The following is a 26,187-nucleotide window of genomic DNA, read 5'->3' on the forward strand; positions in this document are numbered from 1 at the left end:
CGACACCGCTTACTCCTCCTGCCGAGGTGGAGTACGGGCGTCGATTCGTGGATCGATTTATCGTGTCCAGACGAGACATGATAAATCGATCCCAGTTACATCGAACTGTATCCGCCGATCTGGTGGGTAGTACAGACGTACCCTCAAAGAGGTAACTAAAATAATATTTTTATTGCATTTATAAGAACAATTTTGAAAATATGATTTTACAATATTAAATTATTTTTCTACATTTGTTATACTGGTAAAGATAAGGTGAGATTCATTGGCCCCCAAATATTATGTAAAATACCTCAGATCAATAATATGGTGTGAAAATAATACAACTTATTAAACTCTAAGACCCTGATCCTGTAAACACTTACCAACATGCTCAACATTAACCATATTAATAGTCCTATGACTACTCATTTGCATCACACATGGGTACCATAGATCATACCACTAAAATGATATAAGGGATATAGAAGTTACTGCATGACATTAGAAAGGGAGAAAAGACGGATTGTATTTAATTAATACTTTATGGCATGGAAAATCATATAATATATCAATATTATTTTAGTTTCTCTCCTTTATTTACTGATTTCGTGTAAACAACAATTGTAGAATGCCAGTTTTCAGCAAATACATATTTTTTGTTGCTTATACCCTTATGGCTTTTGCTAAAAAGAGTATTTTAAATAAATTTATTTTCAGGTTTATAGACTCAGATAATACAATTATCCTCTTATATGTTGTTATAAAGTACAGTAAATAAAATCATATATGGGATGTACTAATAAAACTGGGATCACCTTGCTGATCTTATAACAAATGCTAGGTAACAGGACCTTAGAGGTTTTATATATTTATTCATTTTATGAAGACTTAAAAAATTTACCAAACACCAACTAGATTGAGAGACTAAACCTATTAGACTTGGGCCAGATCCATTGGTAACACACTAGTCAGGTGCACTATTCCCCAGCTATCAGCTATTGGTAATGGGAAAAGTACTGGGATTTTGGTCCCGTCTTGGGTCCTGTATCTATCACATCAGCAGTGGATAGCAAGTGTTTTATAAAGGTGATGTTCCACCCTTTCTAGCTGCTAGGAGTTTTCTGTCTTTTTTTGCCTCATCCAGTGCTTCCTGACTGCTGTGAGAGGTGAGAGATGTATTGCTATTCTACTCCCCTGGACTGTCTATTTTTTTAGGTCTTCCTCCAAGCTAGTGACTAACTCCTGTGCCTGCCACTGCTACTGTTTACAGCTTTTCCAAGTAGCAATAATAAAGTTAAACTGTCCCAATTCTTGGCAGCTGAGACTCCCATGGTTGCTTGTAGTATCAAGGGCACAGGGCCGGCTTTAGGCCAATTCCCCCGATGCGGGCCCCGCGGGTAAGAGGGCCCCGCGCCCGTGCCTAAGAGGCCCCCGTGCCTTAGGCTCACCCGGCGGCGGTCCGCTCTGGCGGCATTTCAGCAGAGGAAGGGGGGGTCCGCTCCAGGGTCTTCCGTGGCATTTCGGCGGTGGGGGGTCTTTCAGTGCCGCGGAAGATGTGGAGTGGACCCCCCGCCACCGAAGTGCCGCCGAAGACCCGGATCACGGAATCGGGCCCCGCAGGTCCTAAAGCTGGCCCTGCAAGGGTATATTTTTTACATTCTTCAGGAAGTGTGTAGAGCTGACCTACATGTCAAATATATATTTTTGTGCTGCTGCTATTCCAGTTTACAAAACGGTCTGGATTTTTTGGTGCAAGCAAAGTGACTACACTTGTTCTTTATGTATTTGGTGTAGCGCTCATGTTCTGAGATGCATAAGGGTCTGGAAATGCAGTCAGTCATTCTCTATACTCGTGTTGCAATTGGGGCCAAAATTAGACAGGTTCTGCTTTTATCTTAGAGTTACTCTAGATTTATCCCAGTGTAGTTGTGGGCAGCATTCACTGTTGCTAGCTCATAATTAAATCTGCGAGTCTTTCACAGAAGTCACGGATTCTGTGATTTTCCGAGCCCTCCATGACTTCTGCAGCTGCAACAGCTGTCCACAGGGCCTTACTCATACTACTTGGCATTTTTCCTTGAAGGATTCTGATTATTAGCAACCTCTTGGCTCCCAGAAAAACTCTTATCCAAGAGTTGTCCATAAGTGAAAGACAAGGTGGATGAGGTAGTAGTGACCTGTTTCTGTTGGTGAAAGAGAGACAAGCTTTCCATATCCTTGGACCAACAGGGCTACAACAACAATGCCTAAAATAAGTGAAAGGAAGGCTTGTGGGGCTTCAATCAAGGAAGAAAGTGCTGGGATGTGCCTTCAGTGGATGCAGACTACAAACCTGCCTGTTCCCCACAAGTGGTATGTGACTGGGGCACCCACATTACCACCCAATGGGGGAGCCTCTGCCAGAGTCCCGGTGCTGTGGGCTGGGAAGGGTGGATGTGGCCAAGGCAACAGTGGGCTGAGGGGCTGCAGCCCCGATTCAGGGGCTTTCCCCAGGGACCGTGGATGATTGAGGCCTGTGGAGACGGATGGTACCTCTCCCTGTGGTCTACAGACCGTGCCCTTCCCTGACATCTGGCCTCGGCATTCCTAGCACTTCCCTCCCTGCCAACCTGCCTGCAGCCAGAGCCTTTCTTTCAAAAAAGTTGTTCCTAAGCAGGAAGTAGCATGCCTGTTGCTAACATCCGAATCCCATTCACACTCAAGTCAATGGGATGGGATCAGTTCTGGGCATAATGTTGCTATTAAGCAAATGTTAATATGGGCATTGCTAGGCAGTGGCATCTCCCTAATGACGTGAGAACCTCGCTTGTCATTTTCAATCGTTCCTAACCCTCCCGCCTGCAGAGACCCGCTGGACTTTCTCGCCCTAGGTTATCCTGCAGGCGCGGGAACCAAAAGACCCCCGCTGGCAATGCTGGAGCTGCTCTTTGGCTGCGTGTTTCTTCCCGAGCTCCGCTTGCTGCTAAAGCAGATCCAGGGATTAACACCACACCGGGCACCGCAAGGGCTCCTGCGGCCTTAGGCAACCCCACTGCCCAGGGGTAGAGCAACGAGGGCGCGTCCCCCTTCTGCGGCTCCGCCCGGCGCGGTCTCCCCAGCGGCGGGAAGCCGGCGCCAAAGCCCCGGGGAGCCGCCCGGCGGGTGGGAAGGGAAGCGAGCACAGCAGGGGAATCCCCGCGCGGCCGCAGGTGCAGGCAGGGAGCTAATGCGCCCAGCGCAGGCGGCGACGGCAGCGCTCGGGCTATGTAGGGGCGCGGGGATGCGCGGGCTCCCGGCAGCATGGCAGAGCAGCTCTTCCGTAAGGGGGTGTCCGCGGTGATCAGCTGTGCGGGCTGCGAGGAGAGGTGAGTGCCGCCGGGAGCTGGGGGAGGGTCCGCTCCGGGAGAGAGCCGGGCTGGGCTCCAGGGGGGTAAGCAGAGCCTGCAAAGGGAAGCCAGGTGCGAAGGCTGGTTCCGCGCTGCGAAAGGAGGGGTCTGGAGGAAGTACCCCCAAGCTTCTTGCATGTTGTTTTCAGAAATGTTGGGCTAGGCAGTATTGTTAATTGGGATCACTAGCCCCAGCTGCGTGGTAACAGCCGCAGCCTCACCCAAACTGACAAACTCAGAACACTTTACTTGTAGCATTAAAAAACACTCCTGCTTTCCTCTTCTAATAACCCCCTTGCTTTATAAATATATTCGCACAAGATACTGATGCCTTAAAGCCTTGTCACAAACACATTCAATAGTTCAGAGCTGTCAACTGTAAACATGCAGGACTCATGAGTTTGGGTTAAAAATGATTTTGTTCTTAAATGGTAAATGTTGTATTCTTTTTATCTGCTTTTTGTGTTTTTGAGCCTGTGGGGGAGTCCCGTTTTCAAGTCTTCCCCACAACCAGGAGGACTAGAAACTTTTATTTTTTTTAAAATAAGTTGAGATTTTCATCTAACCACATGACTCAAGGATTGGGGGCTTTAAGAAACACCAAATATTATGAGACTCATGAAAATATTGTGAGAATTATCAATGTTGCAAATTGTTAGGCAGTGACATAAAATGGTCTCACAGAAGTGCAAGGTAAGTCATAAACATGCTTTGTACATTCTAAAGGAAAATCTTGAATAATCCTAGTTTGAGGAGCAGTATGTATGCTATATTGCAGGGGTCAGCAACCTTTCAGAAGTGGTGTGCCGAGTCTTCATTTATTCACTCTAATTTAAGGTTTCGTGTGCCAGTAATACATTTTAACGTTTTTAGAAAGTCTCTTTCTATAAGTCTATAATATATAACTAAACTTGTTGTATGTAAAGTAAATAAGGTTTTTAAAATGTTTAAGAAACTTCATTTAAAATTAAATTAAAATGCAGAGCCCCTGGACGGGTGGCCAGGACCCGGGCAGTGTGAGTGCCACTGAAAATCTGCTCGTGTGCCGCCTTTGGCACGTGTGCCATAGGTTGCCTACCCCTGCTATGTTGTCTTTCTCTCATATATCACACACTATTTTTCTTCTCCCTTCCCATTATTTCTACAACCTCCTGCCTTCATAAATATCAAAACTACTTACAAAAATCTAAAAGTCATATTAGTATCATTTTTTTTATATCCAGTAGTTCTACCACCTTAATTCTTTCCTACAAATTAAACGATAAAACTTTAAATTTAATGTGTAGTCAGCTGTTTAGTTATCTGGTGTTAAGAACTCGCTGTTATGCTGGGATAGGCCTTGAAGCAGTTGATGTGATCAGTACTTTGCACATTACATGCAGACAGGGCTGGACCCTAGATCAAATAGCACACCAGGTGAGGAGCATCTTCGGCACCCTCCCCTCCATTAGTAAATGTTTGAATACCTTATTTTTATTGCATTTGTAGCCCATTTCATGACTTTGATGCATGATTTATCTCTGTCATATAAGAAAATAAATTCGCACACTAGAATCTGTAAATCTGTATTTATTCATGCCATATATAAGCAAATAAAAAAAGTAGTTTCCTCTAGGCTTATAGAAACTTTTAAATTTTAAGAATAACTGAAATGTACTAATATCAAGAAATTGAACTGTGTATCAACATTGGGCGGACCAGTAGTAAATAGTGTTACAGTAAGTGACCGCCTTAGAATGTTAAACATAGTCCTTTAGTTCAAAAGGTCGCTTTTCTCGCCTTTGCCGTTGTGAACTGAAGCACAGCGTCCGAGAGATCCAAAGACTGGTCAATGGCATTTCCAAGAGATAAAATAGTAAGCTATGTCAGTCTCTCATCGGGCATTGTCGATTGAAGATATGTTTTAATGAGCTTCAGCTTTGAAAAGCTGCTCTCACTACTTGACTGACCGGCAGCATGAACAGAATCCTCAAAGCTATCCACACATTAGGAAAAGCATCCTTCAGCTCTGCATCATGAATGAATTGGAGAACTTGGAGTGGAGACTGCTTACTTAGGTCATACAATCCTCCCTCTCCTCACCCCCCACCCCCCAGGTCTTTTTGTGGTGCTTCATTTGTCCGAACCTTTCTTCGATGGACAATCGAGCAGGGTCAATGAGCAAGCAAAAAACCTCCGTCTTTAATTTTTCTTCCACGCTTCCCATCACCTCATCTCTGCCCTTGCAATCAACTCTCTCTTCTTCCAATGAATGAGTTTCCTTGAAGACAGGCTCAACTCCTAAGTTTTCTGCCATTTCTTTGGCAGCAGTGCTGGATCTTCAAAACTGTTGTCTCTGGAGGCCATAACGAAATCAAGGCATCTTCTCATCAAAAGTGGTAGCAGTCGCGATGTCCATCGACTGAGTTTGTAATGCCTTGCTTACAACATTTACTTGGAACAGGATATCATGCCAAACCACAATTGAGATCAGAAATTTGAAGTTAGTTCAAAATTGTACGATCAGTATCAGCAGAGTTTTATCTACGGCCATAAAGCAGGATCTGATGTATCCATTTGTGGCATGCAATTTTTCTCACTGCTGTTTCTGTCATCATGCAAGGCTGATTCTTCTCTATTGCTTCTCTTTTTCATGTAAACCAGATTTTTCTTCGTCATTGCTCTCCTTTTCACGTGAGCAACATTCTTCATCATCACTCTCTTTTACGCTGCTAGGAAAACTGGATGATTCTCCATCACTTTCCTGACATTTCCATTCCTTATCTTTAGGTAAATCTGCTAATAACTTAATAATAGGACTTCCATCATTTACGCTTTGCTCCTCAATTTCCTCTGCACTGGGACAATCGCTACCAGTATATGTTCTGTTTCAGATATTTCCCCATCAATTTGCCCCTTGCTGCAAACTAGATAGCAATGGAGCTTTTCGCTTCACATACTGAGCTCCTGAAGTCTTCTTTGCAAGATGCCCCCAAAGGTGGCATGGGAACCTTATTTTCCACATATGGCCGAGTTGTCTATTAAGTTTCAGCTAAAGGATGGCGTCTGCAGCACCCAATGCCCCCTAGGACCCTGTTGGGTGCTGGTTCAGTATTAAATCAGATGGAGGAGTGCATAGGTGCCGACTTCCCTTCTGCCCAGTGGGTGCTCGACCCCCTCCCCACCGGCCTGCCCCTGCACTGCCCGTGCTCCACCCCCATTCCACCCCTTCCCCAAAGTCCCCACCCCAGCCCTTCACCCATTCCAGCCCCTTCCCCCAAGTCCCCGCCCCTGCCCTGCTTCTTCTCCGCTTCCTCCCCTGAGCACGCCGCATCCCCACTCCTCCCCCTCCCTCCCGGAAAGTCCTAAGCGCCGCCAAACAGCTGTTAGGCGGTGTGTGTGTGTGGGAGGAAATGGGAAGCGCTGGGAGGGAGGGGGAGGAGCAGGGACGCGGCGGGCTCGGGAGAATGGCTGCCGGTGGGTGTGGAGCACCTGCTAATTTTTCCCTGTGGGTACTCCAGCCCCAGAGCACCCATGGAGTCAGCACCTATGGAGGAGTGTCACCTTCTGAGTGCCCAACTCTGGGTCTCTCAAGATTTAATTATTCCATGTAAGTATCTCATCTGAATGCTGACCTAGCTTGGGAGAACTGAGTAAATATTCCTACGTGCTGAAATGGACCTGGACTGAAATCACATATTCAGTCACAAATGTCAATTATCTTAAATTCTTCCTGGTCTCCATTTGCGCAGATTACAAACCCACCACATAAATCAGTATGACTTGCACACTGCTAAAGAGCAGCCTAGAAGAGTTGGAAGGAGAAAGTGAGAAATGTAAAAATCGTACTCTAGGCATGACATTACTCTTGTCTCCTCTGTTAGTTGTTTTCCTGGCTATATTACTTTGTTTTGTATTTGCCAACTGCAGTAGTGTCATAGTATTGTCTTACAAACTTGAGGATTTCTTTGATAAATATCACAGAATGATGTGGCAAGGTAAAGCTGCGACCAGATTGTTGCTGTAGCTGGGTCATGATACATCTTGTAGGAATGTTTCAGGACTGCAGTGCATGACTTAAATCAGGGTTATTTGTTGGAAGCACTTGAATGGCAAATTTAGCACAGTCTCTGCTCCCCTCCCATGAATTCAGGAAGAGCGCTCTGGTGGGAATTTCAGGACCTCACTGAAGCATCATCTTTGCTATCATCCTGGACTCAGAAGGAGTATGGTAAATGTTTAGAACTCTATACATGAGAGAGAGTCCCATGAGGAGAACTAACAGGTCAGCAAGAGCCTAGAAAGATTACTAGGGAAGGTGGTACACTTGAGCATGTCTACACTGCAATAAAACCATGGCTGGCCCATGTAGTTGACACAAGGTCACGGGCCTCAGGCTGTGGGGCTATAAAATTGCAGTGTACATGTTTGGGCTCCCTTGGGGTACCAGAGCCTGAACATCTACACTGCAATTTCATAGCCCCATAGCCCTGCAAGCCTGAGTCAGCTGACATGAGCCAGCCGTGAGTGTTTTATGCAGTGTAGACATATCCTTGGATGTTACAGTCCAAGCAGACTGAAAGCTATAAGCAAATATCATACACAGTGTTAGTGTTGGCTTTAAAAAAGCAGATTTTCTTGGATATGACTAAAATTACAGCACTACTGTCAGATTGATAAGCAAAATCACTCTAGGGAGGGAGAGTATAATGTAGAAAGGAATCGTTTAGGGCACTAATTGGATATCTTAAAATATTAGAAATAGGATATGCAGACATTCTAGGCTGTCAGTTTGAACCCTGCTCAGATAGCTATTTGGTCTATAAGAAGTGAGTAGAGTGATGAGTTGTCCACATGAAATCCACAACCATAAATGCCATTGGTGGCTTTGTTGGTAACCTTGGAATAGAAGCCAAGTATGGAAAGCACACGGTTGAGTCACTTCAGTGGGATAGTTCAAACATGTCCATACTGTTTCTTTGTTTCTTCCTGTGCTCTGTGTGTTTTGTGTTTTAAAGAGATAAGTTTAGTTTCTGTGCTGTTTTCTGGTGTCTTATGAGCATTATGCTTTTCTTTCTTTCTTTTTCTTTCTTACTTTTAAACACACACCACTTTTCCAAAACACAGTTTTAAAGATCTTTCCTAACCATCAATATCTTTCCTCCCCCACCTAGCAATAATTCATAGAGTGAGCAATAAAAAGAGATCCTGGCCATTAGCTGTCTTAGCAATCATGACTTGGAGTAGGATTCCTGTATGCCTCATTACGCTGCCTTGATTAGGAGTGGTTGATGTGTTTTTGTTCAGTTTTGATGAGAAGTTGCTCCCAAAATTTCTATTCCATGATAAAAAGGAATAGTAAATTGACAAATGGTTTTTTTAATTTCGTCTCATTTTTGACTATCTCTAGACTTGTGTCCAAGCAGAGCAGCAAGGCTCACTTTATTGGAAGGAAACATTGATGTGTATTCTCACATCAAATGTAAGCATGATTCTGCAGTCTTAAAAAAAAAATTAACCTACTTTGTGTTTTTGATCTACCTGCTTTCCCAAAGTGTGTCTGATGAAGATTGTCTTCCTCTTGCAGGTAAATGTTTAGATGAGCATGAAGATAGTTTCAAAAAGATAACACCTTTTGCGAAACATCATATTTTTAAATGAACCATGTAAAGACGTGTCATTTTTGTGAACCTTTGGCTAGCTTGATTCTGTACTCTCTGAGGGTATGTCTAGGCTGCTGTAAGCCCAGGGTTCATACTCTGGATCAAGCATAACCACCCTTCCATCTAAACACAAATTATGTTATCCCAGGGCTCAGATCCACCCAATGAGGGTGGATGGTCTGAATCTGAGTCAAACCAGGACCCACGGTTCAAGCACTATTGCTTTGCAGTGTAGATGCAGCCACACTGGACTTTTGCTCTGGGAGTGCACCAAAAGTATTCCATGATCCCATGGGCTGACTGTTCTCTGGACACTCTAGTTTGTGGACAGTAAAATTTTCCTATGCTGCACCACGAACGAAGAACTAGAGTGGCCACATTTTGGGAGGGCACTAGGAAACTTGGGATACGGGTGGTTGGACTCAGGCCCACGTAATGTAGTGTAGACTCTGGAATCCCAGGTTGAGATTCAGGGTTCAACAGTTCTTAACCTGGGGTTACAAATGTGTGTCAGTGCTGAAGCTATAGGTTAACAAACCCAGCATCTGCTAACTCGAGATCTACTAACCATCTGAAGGATGACCCCTCAAACACTATAGGACACAGTAATTATAACTTTTGATTTCTAAATATTGTATAAGTAAAGAAGCGCACATTCACATTCCTCCAAGTCAGCTGTGCTAATTGTCACATCAGATGTTTTTGTCATGGGATACCATTTTTTCTTTAATTTTAGTGGATTTAGTTCTAAATTGACACTTTTGGACACTCAATTCTTTTATTTAATTAACAAAACAAATACTGGGCAGCAGAAGTACAAACTTCCCCATACTGCCCTGCCAACATCTCTCAACCCTGAAACGGGGGGGAAGGGAGGCATCTTTAAAGGTAAGAGCGTTCCATTGTATTTTACTGTAGCAGTGGCTTACATGTATGCAAGACTTGAAAATTGCTCATGTCAAAAGGGATTCCAACTGAACAGTGAATGAATGTAGCCCTATAACCTGCTTGTCTGATAGCAGCACTTCCATGACACTGATCATCACTGTAGCCTTGCTGTAAGGACTTGGGCTGAGTGAGGAGCATATGACTGATCACAAGAGTGCTTCCAGCTTAGCCTAACGCAGAATACTCATGGACCAGGGCAGTATGGGGAGCTCCAATGTATATGCCATGGCATATACGGGACTAATTGGTAGAGATTATTCACATTTAAGATTGTAGACAGCCTTCTATTTATGCCTGAAACAGGCCTCCCTCTATGAAATGGTCTTTCAGTTTCAAATCTCTACCTGGCATATGTGTGTACTTTTTTTTTTGTTAGCTAAATTTGGGGAAAATCAGAAGTAATTTCTGAGATAAAGGAGTTTGGAAAGTCAGATGCGAATTGCCCCTCAGGTATTGTGTGTTTATCTAGTGTGCAAATGATCTGATGGACTTCGGAAACCTCTGAAAAGTTCTGATGGGCTCTTACTCTGTTGCTCAAGTACTGTACCTTCCCTCCAGCATGTGTGCACACATTATCATCTCCTCCTGTCGTAAACTTGGTTTAATACACTTATTCTTACAGGTACATGGCTCTTTTTGTGCTCACAAGGAGCTACAAGTGTTCTAAACGTGTTGTGGGCTCCTCATGACTCTGAGACCAGGCCAACACTAGGAATTTACATTGGTATGGGTACGATTCTCAAGGGTGTGAAAAATCTACAGCCCTGGAAGACATAGCTATACCAACCTAACCCCTGGCGTTGACAGTGCTAGGTCGACGGAAGAATTCTTCCGTCGACCTACCTACTGCCTCTCGGGGAGGTGGATTATCTAAACAGATGGGAGTTGCGCCATTGTAGTGTTTTAAGTATAGACATACCCTTTAGGCCTTATGTAGATTTCAGGGGAATTAGTAATCTGCCATATTCCCTGAGACAAAGGTGCAAACCACCACCTTGTAAATGTATCACCTCCCATTTCCTCTTGCATGCCCGTGGTTTAATGTATTTGGTCCTTCAGCAATTCTAAATACCACAGGATCCTTAGCAGTGCTGATGGGTTCAATTCTGATGACTCTCAATCAGATAGATAAATCAGCCCAATACAGAAAGGGTTAATACTTTACCCAATCTGGAGAACAGGCATGCAGCTTACATCTTCACTGTTCCAAAACTATTAACTCAGTTTTGCTCATATTTATACCTTGCTTGTTTACAGCAGAGAGCGATTTTATAGTATTACCACAAACCTTTCATCCCTTTTCTTATCTAATTTTCTACATATTTTGAAGTTCACACAGACCTTTGTAACAATTATCCCTAGAAGATAACAAGCTGCTTCTAGCACAATGTTTATTTTTGACAATACTTCTGACAGATTCTGCATATGCAAACAGAGATTACATATAGTTTACTTGCTAATAAGTTTCTACAATAAAGGGTAGCATGAATACAAAACATTCTGTAAAATGCAACATATTTATACAACTTAGCATGCTTTTAAACTTTTCTGAGAAATATGATATTGTCTAACAGTAGAACCACCTTGTCTAAGAAATGGAGGAATTCTTGAGGCTTTGCTTCCACAGGATAACTGGATAACTGGAACATTCTGATTTCTTAAGTCCAAAGCTGAGACTTGGTTCTGAAATTTAATCATCTGTATATGCAGCTTTGAGGAATTTATGGTGCAGTTTTAGCAAGGCAGGGGACCACAAGATGTTAATTAGCATAGTGTAACTTCATGTAGGATGTAATTAAATTTATATAATTGGAGAATAAACAATTTCCTGTCACAACAGTACCATTATTTTTTCTTTAAAACTTTTATTAAAAATAATTAAGAAATTGTTCAATCTTGCCTGTGTCCCTTTGTACTCACTGTATTTGCTCCTGTTGCGCCGTCTGACTTGGATTAAGATGATAGGTTGGTGGCCCCATTGGTGTTGCCAGACTGGAGCCTTTCAAATCTTGTACTCCTGGTTTCTAATTGCCAGTATGTCATTGAATTCTTGAGAACATTTTATGGGAGTGATGCAACACAGCTGAGACAGGGAAGATATTTTACTTTAGCTTTTAATGCTTTAATTTAGCGTAGACTGATTGCTAAGATGGCATTTTTCAGAAGAGCTCAGCTCCCATTTAGGCATCAAAATAACTGGCCAGATTTTCATAAGTTATCACCACATTTGATGCTGAGTTGTTTTGAAACTCTAGCACATATTTAGGTGCCTAAATGGGAGCTGACCCCTGAGTAGGTGCTGAGCTCTTCTGAAAATTTGGCTCTCAGCATTGAAAATAGAGGATCTAGTTAGTGCTGTAGTTTTTATTCTTGGTTTAGCGTTCTCCATGTCTCTCAAGGTGAAGTAACCACAGTATGGAGAGGCCTGGGGAATTTAAGGTCCTGTCTACTAGAGATCTGTCACTGCTGTTTCTGGTGGTTGGATAATGCCCAGACCCTTTCCTGTAGAGGCTCCCCGTTCCTCTGAGAGTGTGAATACTCCGTACTAAGGAAGATTTATTTAATAAAAATAAAATAATAAAAAAAAGTAACTTCTGAGAGTTCATTCCAAGAAGTTTTATAGGCTACTAAATCATTAGAAGAAAGTATTGATAAAAAGTTGAAACTTTGTTCCATTTATTTCTGAACTTAAGAAAAAAGTTGTAATGGTTGAAGAATCTCTTCAGTCCATGGACTCATGACTACAACACTAGCCAGTATTAAACACCCAAAATGAAAACCGGAAACAGTTAATATTGCAGTACACGGAAATCTAAAAGTATTAGGTCTGAAAGAGTGTTTGTAGATAGAAACAATACAGAGGATTAAGTTGTGCTGGTAACTATGGTACAAAATAGGGCAACAATTTTGAAAAGACTCATTGCATGTGCTTAACTTTGTGCACTGAGAGACGTCAGTCTTCATTAAATATTGATTACTGAACCTATTGACTGGTTAGGCTTTTGCAACTTCACTCAAATGTTTATAAATTTGTCTAGCCATACATAATTTTATTCCTAGGAGGAATGGAATTGTTTTGTTTTTTGTTTTTTTTTTTTTTTTTTTTTTTTTAACACCATGTTACAATATGTTTGTAGAAAGCATGAGTTCAAATGTTAATCTAGACCTTTTGATGAAATGTCTTTTGTTGAGTGTGAGAGTCTCTATTTATATTGCAGGAGGGCTGATATAAGGCTAACTGTTGAAACTTGTACATCATCAAGTCCTATCCATAAGAAGGTATGCTCTGTATCAAAAAATCATCTTTTGTACATCTGCTATCTTTTGTGTGCTAAAACAGAATGTAAAACTGCCTTGATGCAGTGACACAGGCTTTTTTGCTTTTTGCATTGCTTAAGATTCTGTAAGGTGCTATGAAACGTTTTTTGTAAATCTCTGTATAAACATATAATCTTGTGTTTAAATGTACCGTGATGTGTTTAGGGATCATACAAAATATTATTCTGATGATTTAAAATGCACATTGTAGATAAACTTGTCTACACTTGTCAATGTGAGTCACCACTAATATCTGCTATTATTTACCAAAATAAAAAAAGTCTGAACCAAAGGTGTGATAAAAGCACCACTTTAGTCACCTTGTACTTTGTATCTTAATTGTAGTACATTTGTCTTTTTTGTAAATGTAAATTTTTTGTGTCGTGTCTCCTGTATACTTTAACAGCATGCCGCTTGGCACCATAATGTTCAACAAAAAATGTTAATATAAATCTATCCTGACAGGAACTTACTGTGCGTATTACAGATGATGCAGATCCATTATTCTTGTATTCTGTTGCTATAGGAGAGGAAGATTTTCAGAGGTAATTGCTATTTGCTGCTTTTATCCAGGAAACAATGGAACTTGCTATCGTTGTGAACGTTGTTTTAAGAACAAATATGTACAATATTCTATGTTTCTTACTTAATTTACTGTTACTATAAACTCTTTGCAGTTTACATACCAGCTGCATTGTATTGTCATTTTAATATAATGTACTTACTGGTTGGTGTACGTGTCAGCATTTGAGTTCGGAAGCAGATTCTGTTCTGAAAGATTTCTTTGTGTCGTAGAGGAGTATAATTATAGGAAATGAGATGATGATCCTTCTTTAAAGTATTGTATTAATAATGTAAAACTTCTGTTAACATTGTAAAAAGTTGTCCTTGTTAGATACGCTGCCTAACAGAATGAATTCGGTTCTTTGAAAGTTCTGTTTTATGCTGTTAAAAATTAATTTTGTGAACTTTTGAGTTTTGTTCATGTAGTGTCAGAAGTTATGGTGCATATAGTATTGCTGTCTTTAGTAAAGTCAGTGTCTGGTGGCTTTTTACATAAGGGCGGGCGTTGGTATTAAAAAAGAAATGATGATGCTTTTCTCTTAAACTGTTTTGTAGTAACTATCTTTGTGTGTTCTCAAAGATATGGCTGTCTCATTTACTATCCAGGTCCTACTTTAATAGGAGGGAAGAAACTGAAACCTCCTAATAAGAGTACAGAGGAAAAACTGCCCAACTAAGGGAAACTGCTAATGACAAAAAAAAAATGTTGTTTGAATAATATAGAACTACCACCCAGATCCCATTTAGAAAAGCTAATTTGTTTTCTAGACTGACAATGTTTCAGAATAACGATTGTTTTCCCTTGACTGTTATCCTTTACCTTTGCCATCCTTTTGTTTCCTTTGCAGTTTAAAGAGCCAACAAGGATTGCTTGTAGATTTTTCAGCTTTTTCCCAGAAATTCATTGATTTGTTAGAACAATGCATTCTGGAACAAGGAAAACAAGTGCCTCGGTAAGGGCAGTTTCATTATTTTGATAGAATTTGGATTAGAAAGAACCATTCAATAAATGGAAATTCCTACCTGAGGGAGCATTTCACTGGAACCCTCACAGTTGGTTGTATGGGTGCTTGGATATCGTGGTGATGATGAGTAATGCCTTTACAAGTGCCAGCGATAGAGGTAGCCAGGGGAGCTGTTCATGTGGTTTTGTTTCTGAAATGTTCCTTAACTCTGCTAAGAAAAAATGGTAGAGGAAGACCACTTTGCTGTCCTATTGGTAATTTAAGAACTAAAATTCTCTTTCCTTGTCAAAGCTGAGGAAGATTAATTTTGTGAACTTTTGAGTTTTGTTCACATTCTCTCCATCACTCAGGACTGCAATGTGGATGTTGACTTGATTCCTCCATCGCCTCACATCCAGGCCATATCTAAATCTTGCCACTTCTTCCTCAGCTTTTCCAAGATTTCTCTTTCCATCCTCTCAAACAAATCTCTCATTCAGGCCCTCACTGTATGTCACTTTGCCTACTGCAACAACTTCCTCTCTGGTCTCCTTGAAATCCACACTGTCCCTGTCTGCTCCCTGCAAGATATTGCAGTTAAGGCCATTTTCATTGCCTCTTGTTTTGATGATGTTACTGCCCACTTTCAACCCTTCCACTTTCTCCCCATTCACTATTGAATCAGATTAAATCATCTAGTTACCATCTTCAAAGTTCTACATAACTCTGCCCTCTCTTACTTATTATCTGAGCTCGTCTCAGTTTGTGTGATTACCTGTTCTCAGCTTTGTGCATAAGCATTTATGGGTATGTCTGCACTGCAATCAGGAGGTGTGATTATAGCATCAAAGCTAGCTCAACTAACAATAGCAGTGAAGGTGTGGCAGCATAGGCAGATGCATAAGCTAGTCCTGCCTGCCCGTGTCCATAGGTGAGTACTCAAGTACCACTGCCCGGGCTGCTGCTGCTTCACTGCTTTTGTTACTTGAGCTAACTTTAATGCTGTAATCACATTTCCCAATTGGAGTGCAGACATACCCCGAATGCCATCTTTCATGCTGCCCTTGTGCATTGTATATTGGAACAGATGTTTGGGGAATATCTATCCTAGCCTTTTCAAATGCATTAGCTCCCAGAGTTAACTGTAAAAAAGAACTGTTGTAGATGAGGCCTAAAGGTTTTTAGTCTTCATGTGTGTTAGCAGGTTGAGGTAAACACAAAGGGAGAACCTAGGTATTACCTTGACCTGCTAGCATATGTTAAAACTACAATTGTCTTGTTTTTACTAGAATTTTATCTTGTTACCATGTGTTAGTAAACACACAATACACCTTTTTTCTAGTGAAGACAAATCCTGAGGGGCTACAACATTGTACCCAGCACTATTATTATTGTGTTAAACTGTGTATGCTAGATGTTAAGTGGTGCATCAAATCATGTAAGCTAACTCTGGGGGGGGGGGGGGACACGTTTTCCTTTAGTCCAGTGCTTCTCAAAGTCAGGCCGCCACTTGTTCAGGGAAAGACCCTGGCGGTCCAGGCCGGTTTGTTTACCTGCTGCGTCCGCAGGTTCGGCCAATCGCGGCTCCCACTGGCCGTGGTTCGCTGCTCCAGGCCAATGGGGGCTGCGGGAAGCAGCGCGGGCCGAGGGATGTGCTGGCCGCTCTTCCCGCAGCCCCCATTGGCCTGGAGTGGCGAACCATGGCCAGTGGGAGCTGCGATCGGCCAAACCTACGGACGCGGCAGGTAAACAAACCGGCCTGGACCGCCAGGGGCTTTCCCTGAACAAGCGGCGGCCCGACTTTGAGAAGTACTGCTCTAGTCTATTTCTCATGTAGATAGAACAACTTTGTACTTCTTGCTCCTTGATTAGTGCAGCACATCTAGGGTCTGTACTGGAGAAAGATGGGTCTAAAACTCATTTGAAAACGCAGTTTAAAAATGGCTTTCTCAATACCAGATTTGAACATAATTTGTCTACCTGTCTAGACAGTCAACATTGTTGTTCAAATAATTTTCCGAATTGATGTGATTGTCCATTCTGGTGGCCAGAATGTTGAGAGCTGGTCAAGAGGAGGCTCTTGGTTGAATTCTCAGATGTCTCAGTGTATCTATAAAATAATGGTGGGAGAAGCCCAGGGAGTCAGTGAAGTTTAAATGGCTGTAACCTTTTTAATTCAAGAGACTGTTGTTTTAAATACTTGTCTTTTTGTTGGTGTGTTTATAGGTTTTTAATTCAACTTGTAACATCTTCCCCAGCATTGGATTGCATGCCTGCATGTTTAAATGTAGTGGAAACCAATCCATTCAAACATCTCACTCACTTGTCTCTAAAGCTTTTGGCAGGAAGTGACAGTGACGTCAAGAAATATCTTGCCATCTGCATTAAAAATTTAAAGGTTAGCTTTAAGTCTTTCTTTTATTAAGAAATAACACAAATACTATCAATTAAAACCTTAATAGATCAGATAGAACAAGATAAGCCTTGAACCTTGGTACGATCCATGAAGGTTCATCCTTCCATGTAGAGCCCCATTGACTTGAATGGGTTTCCCAGTGGGGGTAGTGGTCCACACATGCAAATCCAATTCCAAGATCAAGCACCAAATTAGAAGGATATTTAAAGCATATGATTAGTACACTGGCTAGCTCTTATTGCTAAGCTGGTGCTATATGCATGTACCATATGTATAAGCAGTAAGCCTGATTCTCATCTTGGGTGTAACTCAAGTGACTTCAAAAGAGTTGCCTTTTTTTTGTTTTGTTTTTGTTTAGTTACCAGTTTAAATTAGATGAAAATTGGGCCCAATGTCTTAGATGTATATAAATACAAGTTTTTATCTTGTTGTATATTTATGCTTGAAAATAATAAGCAGTAACATTAGAAAGTTTCCATTTAATAGGCCTGCCTGGTATAACTAGACTGCAGTGGTTTGAAAACTATACTATGAGAGGGAAAAACTAAAGATGCTGAATGTGTTAAACCTATAATTAGTTCAAAACTCCTTCCTGGATCTTAAGCTAATGAATTTCCCTCAACTCCCAATGAGGATAATTTTGTAGCTAAAGGGAAGTTTTGTGCTATGGGAAAGAATTCCCTCCTCTCTAAATCTAGGCTGGCACAAGTAAGTCCCTTGCAGATGGTGTATATGCTGTTTGCTTCATAAGGATATTTCCCCCCCACCCATCTGCTATTTTAAAATCTCTTAAGTGAAGTGTGACTCCAATAACAGCTGAGTCTAAGTTTCAAACTATGATGAACAAGTGGGTTTGAAGTTAGGCAAAAGTATTCTGTTTCTAGAAGAAACAGAGAAATAAATACACATGACCAGCAAATTTGCATGGAGAATAAAAAATATTTAAGTGCTTTAGAGATCTTCCTTTTTAAATCAAATCCATTACAATATTGTGAGCAGATTTCTTTCCTCCATTTCTGCTTCTTCAATCATATAACTTACTGACATATTACTTACAATATTTGCTGTGTAGAAAGTGTAATGAAATTTTTTTTATTTTTTATTTTGCTAGTGGTTTGGAAGGAGACTTCCTAATTATTGTATATGGTCACCACTGATGATAATAATATGGTCATTTTACATATTGGTAAAGGTTCTTATTATAAAAGAAAAATCTAATTTTAGCGTGGACTGCTTAATGATTTATAATATAGTTTGTGGGGATTTGGTGTTTTTTAATAGATGGAAAACAGTATGTTGGAAGATAAACTACACAGATCAGAAGAGGGACTTTCAAAAAGACTAACTGTAACACAGCAGGTAGGAAGGAACCTTTATTTTAAAAAAACAAAACAAACCCTGAAAGTCTGGTGCTAAATCTATACTAAATTGACTTTAAAAAAAAAAATGTTACTGCTATACAAACAGAAATCAGCATGTGGTGATTTTTTTCAGGCTTTGGCAGAAAAAAGTAAGGAACTGGATAAACTGCAAAATGAATGGACATCACAGACCACTTCATTGACTAACAGGTACTCCCAAGAAATCACAGCAGAAAAGGAGAAAGTGCTACGGGTAAGTAGAAATATAGGCATCTGGCTCAGATAGAGCAGCACCAGAGTAACCTATAGATTGAATACTTCCTATCTATAGCATAGATATGCAAGAGTACTTCTTGGCAATCTGTTGAAGTAAATAGTCCCTCATCTAATAGCTTCTTCTTCTTTTAAAAAAAAAAAAAAAAAAAAAAGACTTCCTGAACTCTACAGTGAAGGGGGAATGTGTAAATGTTGAGTTTTAATATTGTTTGTATCTCTTGTGAGCCTGGTGTATGTTTTTTCTTTAACTGTATTTAATTGAATTTTAAATTAATATATCTGTATGTAAAATCAGATGTTTGTCTGTATGCTGTATATATGCATGATTAATATCCTTGTCTTCCTGCTTAAGATTCAAGCACAGTACCAGCTTCAGCATGAACAGCAAAAGAAAGAGATGGAAGCAACTTGCAACAGAAAAGTACATCACTTAGAAACCAGGGTATCTGAATTTGAAACTGTTAATAAGGATCTCACAGAGAAAAAATACAAGTCTGAATCTTCTATAAGGGAGCTGAAGTCCAAATTTGCAGGACTTGAAGAGGTATAGTAAAAGTAGTGTAATAAATGGTATGCTTATTGGGGAATTAAAAGTTGTTACTGGTAACATTTTTGCCTTTAAAAATCAATTCACTTAATGAATTCCAGTAAATTTAAGTCTTTTTGTGTCAGATATTTAGCTGATGTAAATCAGCATAGCTTCGCTTTAGTCATTGGAGCTCTGCCAGTTCACACCAGCTAAGGATCTGGCCCCTTATTTTGATACACTTAGGATGGGATATCCCAACCTTAAGATATTGTTACAGCTTGCTCCAGAGTAGTTCTGGGAGCTCTACAAGACCTTTATGTGTATGATGAGGAGGGGAGAATAAATAAAGCATATAAAATTGCTACATAAGTAGTTCTGACTTGAAATACAGTCTGTACTGAAATGTTTCCTCCAACCCAAACGTAACTGCTGTGTAATTATTGACCATAATTGTATGTTTATTTCTATTATGCAAATCTTTGCACTCTGGCTCAGGAAAATCTATTTGCATAAGCACTGTATAGCTGGATAATTGCTGTAGGGTTATTCAGAAACAAACCCCTGCACGGTAACTGGCTATTGCCCTCAGAATGCCCCATCCCTATACCTTTATCAAAGCTATTTGCCTAAACATTTACTCCTCTTTCTGTGCTATTGCTTCATATTAAATACAACTTAATTTAAGGAAGAGATTGCTTTTAATTAAGGAAGGAGGGAGATAAAGCATTTGTGGGAACTAAAGGCTAATTAGGGGGAGAGGCTTTTAGGTTGACCCAGGTCCTCAAAGGTTATGGACCCACAATGCTTATTGAAAGACATGTGACTGTGTTTTTCTAAATTAAAATACTTAAATCAAATCAAGAGAACATATCACCAAAGCTAATATATTCTTACTAATATTCAACTAAAAATAAGTCAAATCAAAACCTTTAGTAGTACTATTGAATTTGGGTTAAATCAAATTTAATACCAAAATAATCAGCTCTTATAAATTCTAGGAATGTGGCTGTCTGATAAAATTCTTTTAGTTGGGATTATTATTACAGATTTGATTGACTTTGTTTTTGGAGTTGGTTAAATGTCTTAACACAAATTATTATCTAACATTTGAAACTCAACATCAATGCCAGTTATAAAGGTTTCTTCTTAAAATTCAGTTCTTAGGTTTAGCCAGCACATTTCCTCTCTCCTTCAGGTGACCTGAAGAAGAGCTCTGTGTAAACTGGAAAGCTTATCTCTCTTACCAACAGAAGTTGGTCCCAGAAAAAATATTACCTTGCCCATCTTGTCTCTCTCATATCCTGGGACTGACACTTCTACAACACATCATCCTTAGTTTTAGCATCTGTTTTGTGAAAAGTCCCATTTAAATTAGCAATTTAAAAAGTATTCAGTGGTTTACATACTGCAGAGACTAAGTCTGTGACCCCTGAAAAATATCAAAAAGCCAGATACATGAGACCACCTTGAGGAAGCTGACAGTCTTATCCAGGTGACAGTCTAGGGATGTCACCAGTTTATGGGAAAACTTGACACACACATTCTATAAAAACAGCTGATTGCTAGGGCTCTTTTTCAACAATTAGTTCAACATTCATTCATCAATCAGCGAGACGATAATTAATCTTGAACAACTTATGACCAGTATCATTCTTGCAAATCAGACAGTACAATAATCTTTCTCTTTTGGAACTGGGTTATAAATCAAACAGCTTCTCTTCTCTAATCTTCATCTTGCTAGATTTGAGAAAAAAATTTCTTTATCAAAATAAAACTCATTTAAGAAATAAAAATGTTTAAAGTTTTCTGTGTTGCCATATAAGCTATTTCTCTAACACCTTTATTGAAGCATGGGGGAGAGATAGGGTCTTATACTGTAGGAGTCATGCTTGCTATGTGTGTACAGTAACTCCTCACTTAAAGTTGTCCCGGTTAATGTTGTTTCATTGTTATGTTGCTGATCAATTAGGGAACATGCTCGTTTAAAGTTGTGCAATACTCCCTTATAACATTGTTTGGCAGCCACCTGTTTTGTCCACTGCTTGCAGGAAGAGCAGCCTGTTGGAGCTAGCTGGTGAGGGCTTGGAACCAGGGTGAACCAGCAGCCCCCCTTTCAGCTCCCAGTTCCCCTAAGTTCCCAGTGCAGCAGCCGCCCAGCAGGCTACCAGTGCCGGCAGTTCAGCTGTCCCTCCCCCCCACTGCCATGTGCTGCTCCTGCCCTCTGCCTCGGGGCTGCTCCCGGGAGCCTCTTGCTTGCTGGGTGGGGGTGGGGGGAGGGCTAATGTCAGGGTATCCCCCTCCCCCTTACCCCTTCTCCATATAGAGCAGGGTGGGGACAGGACAGGGCTCAGGATGAAGAGAGCTTGCTGGCCGCAGCTGCTGTCTCAACTTCCTGATCTTTTTAAAGGCAATGTACTTAAAGTGATGTCAGCGTACTTAAAGGGGCAATGCACATCTCTCTCTCTCCCACACACAGGGTGTGTGTCTGTCTCTGTCTGCCGTGCTGTCTCCCCTCCCTCCATTCATGCTGCCTTGTAGAGTGTGAGGCTACATTAACAACAATGTGTTAACCCTTGAGGGCTCAGCCCAACGCTAGTTCATCATTTAGCAGTAAGGCATTCCCTGGGGAATATCCCACCCTCTAATTTCACCACCTCAACCAAGCTTCACAATCATCATTGCTGTGTACCAGTATTAAATTGTTTGTTTAAAACTTATACTGTGTGTGTGTGTGTGTGTGTGTGTGTGTGTGTACACACGTATGTTTTTTGTCTGGTGGGAAAAAAAAAATTCCCTGGAACCTAACTTCCCCCTCCCCCCCATTTACATGAATTCTTATGGGGAAATTGGATTTGCTTAACATCATTTCGCTTAGTCGCATTTTTCAGGAACATAACGTTGTAGTTAAGTGAGGAGTTACTGTATATAAATGGATAGTTCAGAGGCATTCGCTAGCCAGTGAGAATGAAGTGTTCAGTTAGTAATAAACCTGAAGATGTTGCCTATTAACTTGGTAATAACCGTGGGCCAGAGCTCATACTTCGGTGACAGAAACCCATGGGTGGGGTACCAAAGGGAAGACAAAAATCTTTTGTTGAGAGAGGGGTCAGGGTTTCCACCCTACAAAATAAGCTGCAGTAGCTGCTTGTAGGCTCACCTAATAAAGCAACGCCCAGAGCCTCGGACTCTGTGGATCTGAGTTTGCATGAGGTGAGGGTTGGTTTGAGGAATTTAAGGGTTAGTTTTTGAAAAGCTTCATGTAGATCAGGGCTGCAACACTGTCATGTGAGAGAGGACATCGTTCCTGAAGTGCACATGTATATACCCAACCTGCTTTCTGTCAGCTGAACTGGTCAATGGCCTGTCAGCTGGCCATTTTGCTGACATTTACAAAAAAGCTAGAGGAAAACCTGGTGTTCTTGTAATACAGAACAAGAATGTTGGGAAAGATCCTGAAAGTGACATATGGTTACATTGTTGATAAACTGAAATTGTGTAGTTCATTCATATTAATGTGCAGTAAGGTGTGAGCATGGCAGATAAGAGTTAGTTAATGGTTTTTTTTGGTGGAAGAGAATGAATAGGCATTAATGTTTTGTGGACCTTGCAGACCCTGATAGTGTCACTGCTAACTTTGCAAAAGGAATTCCCCTGAGCATGATCTCTGGTACCCTGGTGTAAAAAGAGATGGTCTCCAGCTGACTTAAAGTTTAATTTTTGTTCTTCTCAACAAAACTTTCAGATATGACCTGGCAAACTATTTGGGTGTCCCCAAAAAACAAAAGACATGAGGGAGGGGGAAACTATTAAACTTTTCATGCCTCACAGTCCTTGGCAAAAACATTTTAAAAATCTAAATAGAATCTATCCTGCTACTATTTAAAATTAGATTGATCCCTGCCCAAGAGGTTATAATCACTGGATTTGTTCTGTAAAGTGCCTAGCAAAATTCTGAATTAATACTGAATTCAGTGCTAGCATGCAGTGTTACCTCTCATGTAGCAGTGCCCTGGTCAGCCATATTGTTAGGCAAGATAATCAGACTGACATTGTGTGTCTGAGTTATAGGCAGCAGCAGGAAAATTGGATTTTATCTTCCCCATTTCTCTGGCATTGTTTCTAGAAACTTCTATTTGAAATGGATAGGGAAGAAATAAAGAAACCTGCCTATGTGAACACCTTCTCAACATCTGGCATTGGGATTCTCTTTTAAGGCCTGGCAAATATTTTTGACTCAATTCAGCAATAATTATTTTTTGCATAGGTATAGTTTATTCAAGTCTAAATTGCAAATTTTATTACAACATGCTTGATCACTAAACCATACACGGTACAATCTTGATAGTCTAAATTTGCTGTTCTTTATTACAGTAACAGAGTTTTAGATCATACCATCATCTTCTAATTATAATGAAAAGTCATTAAAGTTCCGATAATGTGTGCCCAAGTGATCTGGATAATCAAGGGTACTGTAAGGCTATGATGTTGTTTCAATGACATAGGTGTGGCCGCTTCCACTATACACTCAGCAGTGAGAGTGAAACTTGGAGACCAGCTGCATCGTTGCTGAACAGCAGCACTACATTGAATAGTGTCACTGGAGAGGCTGTGGCCTTCCAGTCCCTAGAGCTCATGAGTGGAGTTGGGCAGGAAATGCTTCCTGTTCTGTGAAAGTTTTCACAACTTCGGAATTTTTTCCTTTTGCACATAAAGACAAAGTAGGGACCTTCCAATTTTTTTTGCAAAAAATGAGTGAGATCGATCTAGAGAGACCTACTTCAGAATAGCCAGGAGCCTGGTGGTTAGGGCACTCATGGGAGACCTGGGTTCAAGTTCCTGCTCTGTCTGATTTTGAAGTGACGTGGGATGGAAAAACTACGCTGAGCCAGCCAGAGCAAGGACTTCCACCTAGGTCTCCCACATCCCAAATGAGTGCCCTAACCACAAGGCCATTGGTTATTCTGAGGAAGGTTGGTCTATCTGTCGCTTTTCCTGCCCCTTACCTCCCAACCCTGAGCTATTGGCTGAGGTGGGTTTCTCTGGTTTTCACTCTAACTCCTTCCTGCCAAAAACTTGCATTTTCTAACCAGGGTGGTGGTGGTTTAAAAAATACCCAACTTCATAAGACCTGGTTTAGTCTTGCATGATCCAAGCTTCGGAGAGCTCCATGCTGTATTGCAGATAAAGAATATGCACAATCAGAAACCCATCACTGTTGTTAAGCCCTGGAACTCTTTAAGATAAGAGGGGTCACTAAGGAGAAGAAGATGGCAGGGCCCATTGTTATGTTCTTGGAATTAATTCTTTCCTCTGCTGAAATCCTCCTTCCATTGACAGATATTCAGCCTCACTCTCCGACCTACCAACTTTCACGCTCCATGACACTGTTTGAGGCACCACATTTTTTACCTGCTATTTAATCTAATTCTTTTAATGTAGTACTATCATTATATACCGTTAGCAGTGGTGGTAGGCTTCCATTACAGTGAATTGAACAAGATGTTGTCTCTTTAGTTGTTATACATGCCATATGTACAATTATTACTCTTCCATTACACTTTAATTGACCAGAGAGAGAGAGACACACACTTGTTTGCAGTTAGTAAGAGGATTTGATTTTTTTCTTTTTTCTTTTCACAAACATTTGCGTGTAGACGGGGTATTTTTCCGCCCCAAGCACGGCAGTCAGGCAGCCTTCGGCGGCGCACCTGCAGGAGGTCTGCTGGTAACGCAGATTTGGCGGCATGCCTGCGGGAGGTCCGCCAGTCCTGCGCCTTCGGCGTACCCGCCGCCAAATTGCCGCCGAAACCATGGGACCGGCGGACCTCCCGCAGGCATGCCGCCGAAGGCAGCCTGACTGCCGCACTCACAGCAACCGACAGGCCACCCCCTGCGGCTTGCCGCCCCAGGCACGCGCTTGATGCGCTGGTGCCTGGAGCCGCCCCTGCATGTAGAAGGAGGTGGCCTAACCAAAGGCATATGACAAGATAGATGAGAATTATTCTGAAATCAGTACAGATGAGCTTCCCCCGCCCCATTTGCATAACACAGTACAGCCATAAAATGAACAGGTTACTCCATAATAAAAGAAGAATAATGAAAAAATCATTGGATTTTTTGAGAATAAGGTATAGTAACAGCAGGAAAACACAAACAAAACTGCACTGTGAACTGTTTGTGTGCAATTTTCTCTGACCTCTACTCTATGCCAATGGTCTCCATTAGCACAGTAGCAATATTGGTATGTTGCCCGTCTGATGTTTTTGTTTCTTTCCTTGTCTTGTGAATAGGATTCTACAGTTATTTGTCACTTGTTCACACAGAGATGTTGCAAGGGCTAGATAGTATTGCTTTTGAGGCAAGGCCAAATGGTGCTTTTGTAAAAGTTTGCTTAAGAATCTACTAGACATTTTGAGTTCTATTATTGTGTAAAATATGATCACAAATTCCCCGAACAAATGAAATCAAAACTATAGTAACTGTAATTTGCTTCAAGCATTGACACTCAGGTGTTCACTTTTTCAAAGACAAAATCCATATAGTTAGGAGAGGATCATTAAATTATTCTTGCATCTTTATTATTAGTGCATTTGTATAACTGTTTAATTATTGTCAAGTATCAGGGGGTAGCCGTGTTAGTCTGGATCTGTAAAAAGCAACAGAGTCCTGTGGCACCTTTAAGACTAACGGATGTATTGGAGCATAAGCTTTTGTGGGTGAATACCCACTTCGTCAGACGCATGTCATGTGTCTGACGAAGTGGGTATTCACCCATGAAAGCTTATGCTCCAATACATCCGTTAGTCTTAAAGGTGCCACAGGACTCTGTTTAATTATTGGTA

The 26,187-nt window shown here is 41.1% G+C and overlaps 1 protein-coding gene across 1 annotated transcript in view; it reads left to right on the forward strand.

The window, feature by feature from the left end:
• The first annotated feature begins 3,261 nt into the window (after nt 1–3,261).
• Nucleotides 3,262–26,187, forward strand: part of LOC112112888 (spindle assembly abnormal protein 6 homolog) — a 41,038-nt gene continuing 18,112 nt past the window's right edge. The window contains exons 1-8 of the mRNA XM_024208979.2: nt 3,262–3,326; nt 13,156–13,216; nt 13,721–13,800; nt 14,668–14,772; nt 16,990–17,161; nt 18,461–18,538; nt 18,674–18,793; nt 19,169–19,360. Coding sequence (XP_024064747.2) covers nt 3,262–3,326; nt 13,156–13,216; nt 13,721–13,800; nt 14,668–14,772; nt 16,990–17,161; nt 18,461–18,538; nt 18,674–18,793; nt 19,169–19,360 — 873 coding nt within the window. The remainder of the gene's footprint in view (nt 3,327–13,155; nt 13,217–13,720; nt 13,801–14,667; nt 14,773–16,989; nt 17,162–18,460; nt 18,539–18,673; nt 18,794–19,168; nt 19,361–26,187) is intronic.

This window comes from Terrapene carolina, unplaced genomic scaffold, assembly GCF_002925995.2.
Source record: "Terrapene carolina triunguis isolate 2854851 unplaced genomic scaffold, T_m_triunguis-2.0 Scaffold113, whole genome shotgun sequence".
NCBI lineage: Eukaryota > Metazoa > Chordata > Testudines > Emydidae > Terrapene > Terrapene triunguis.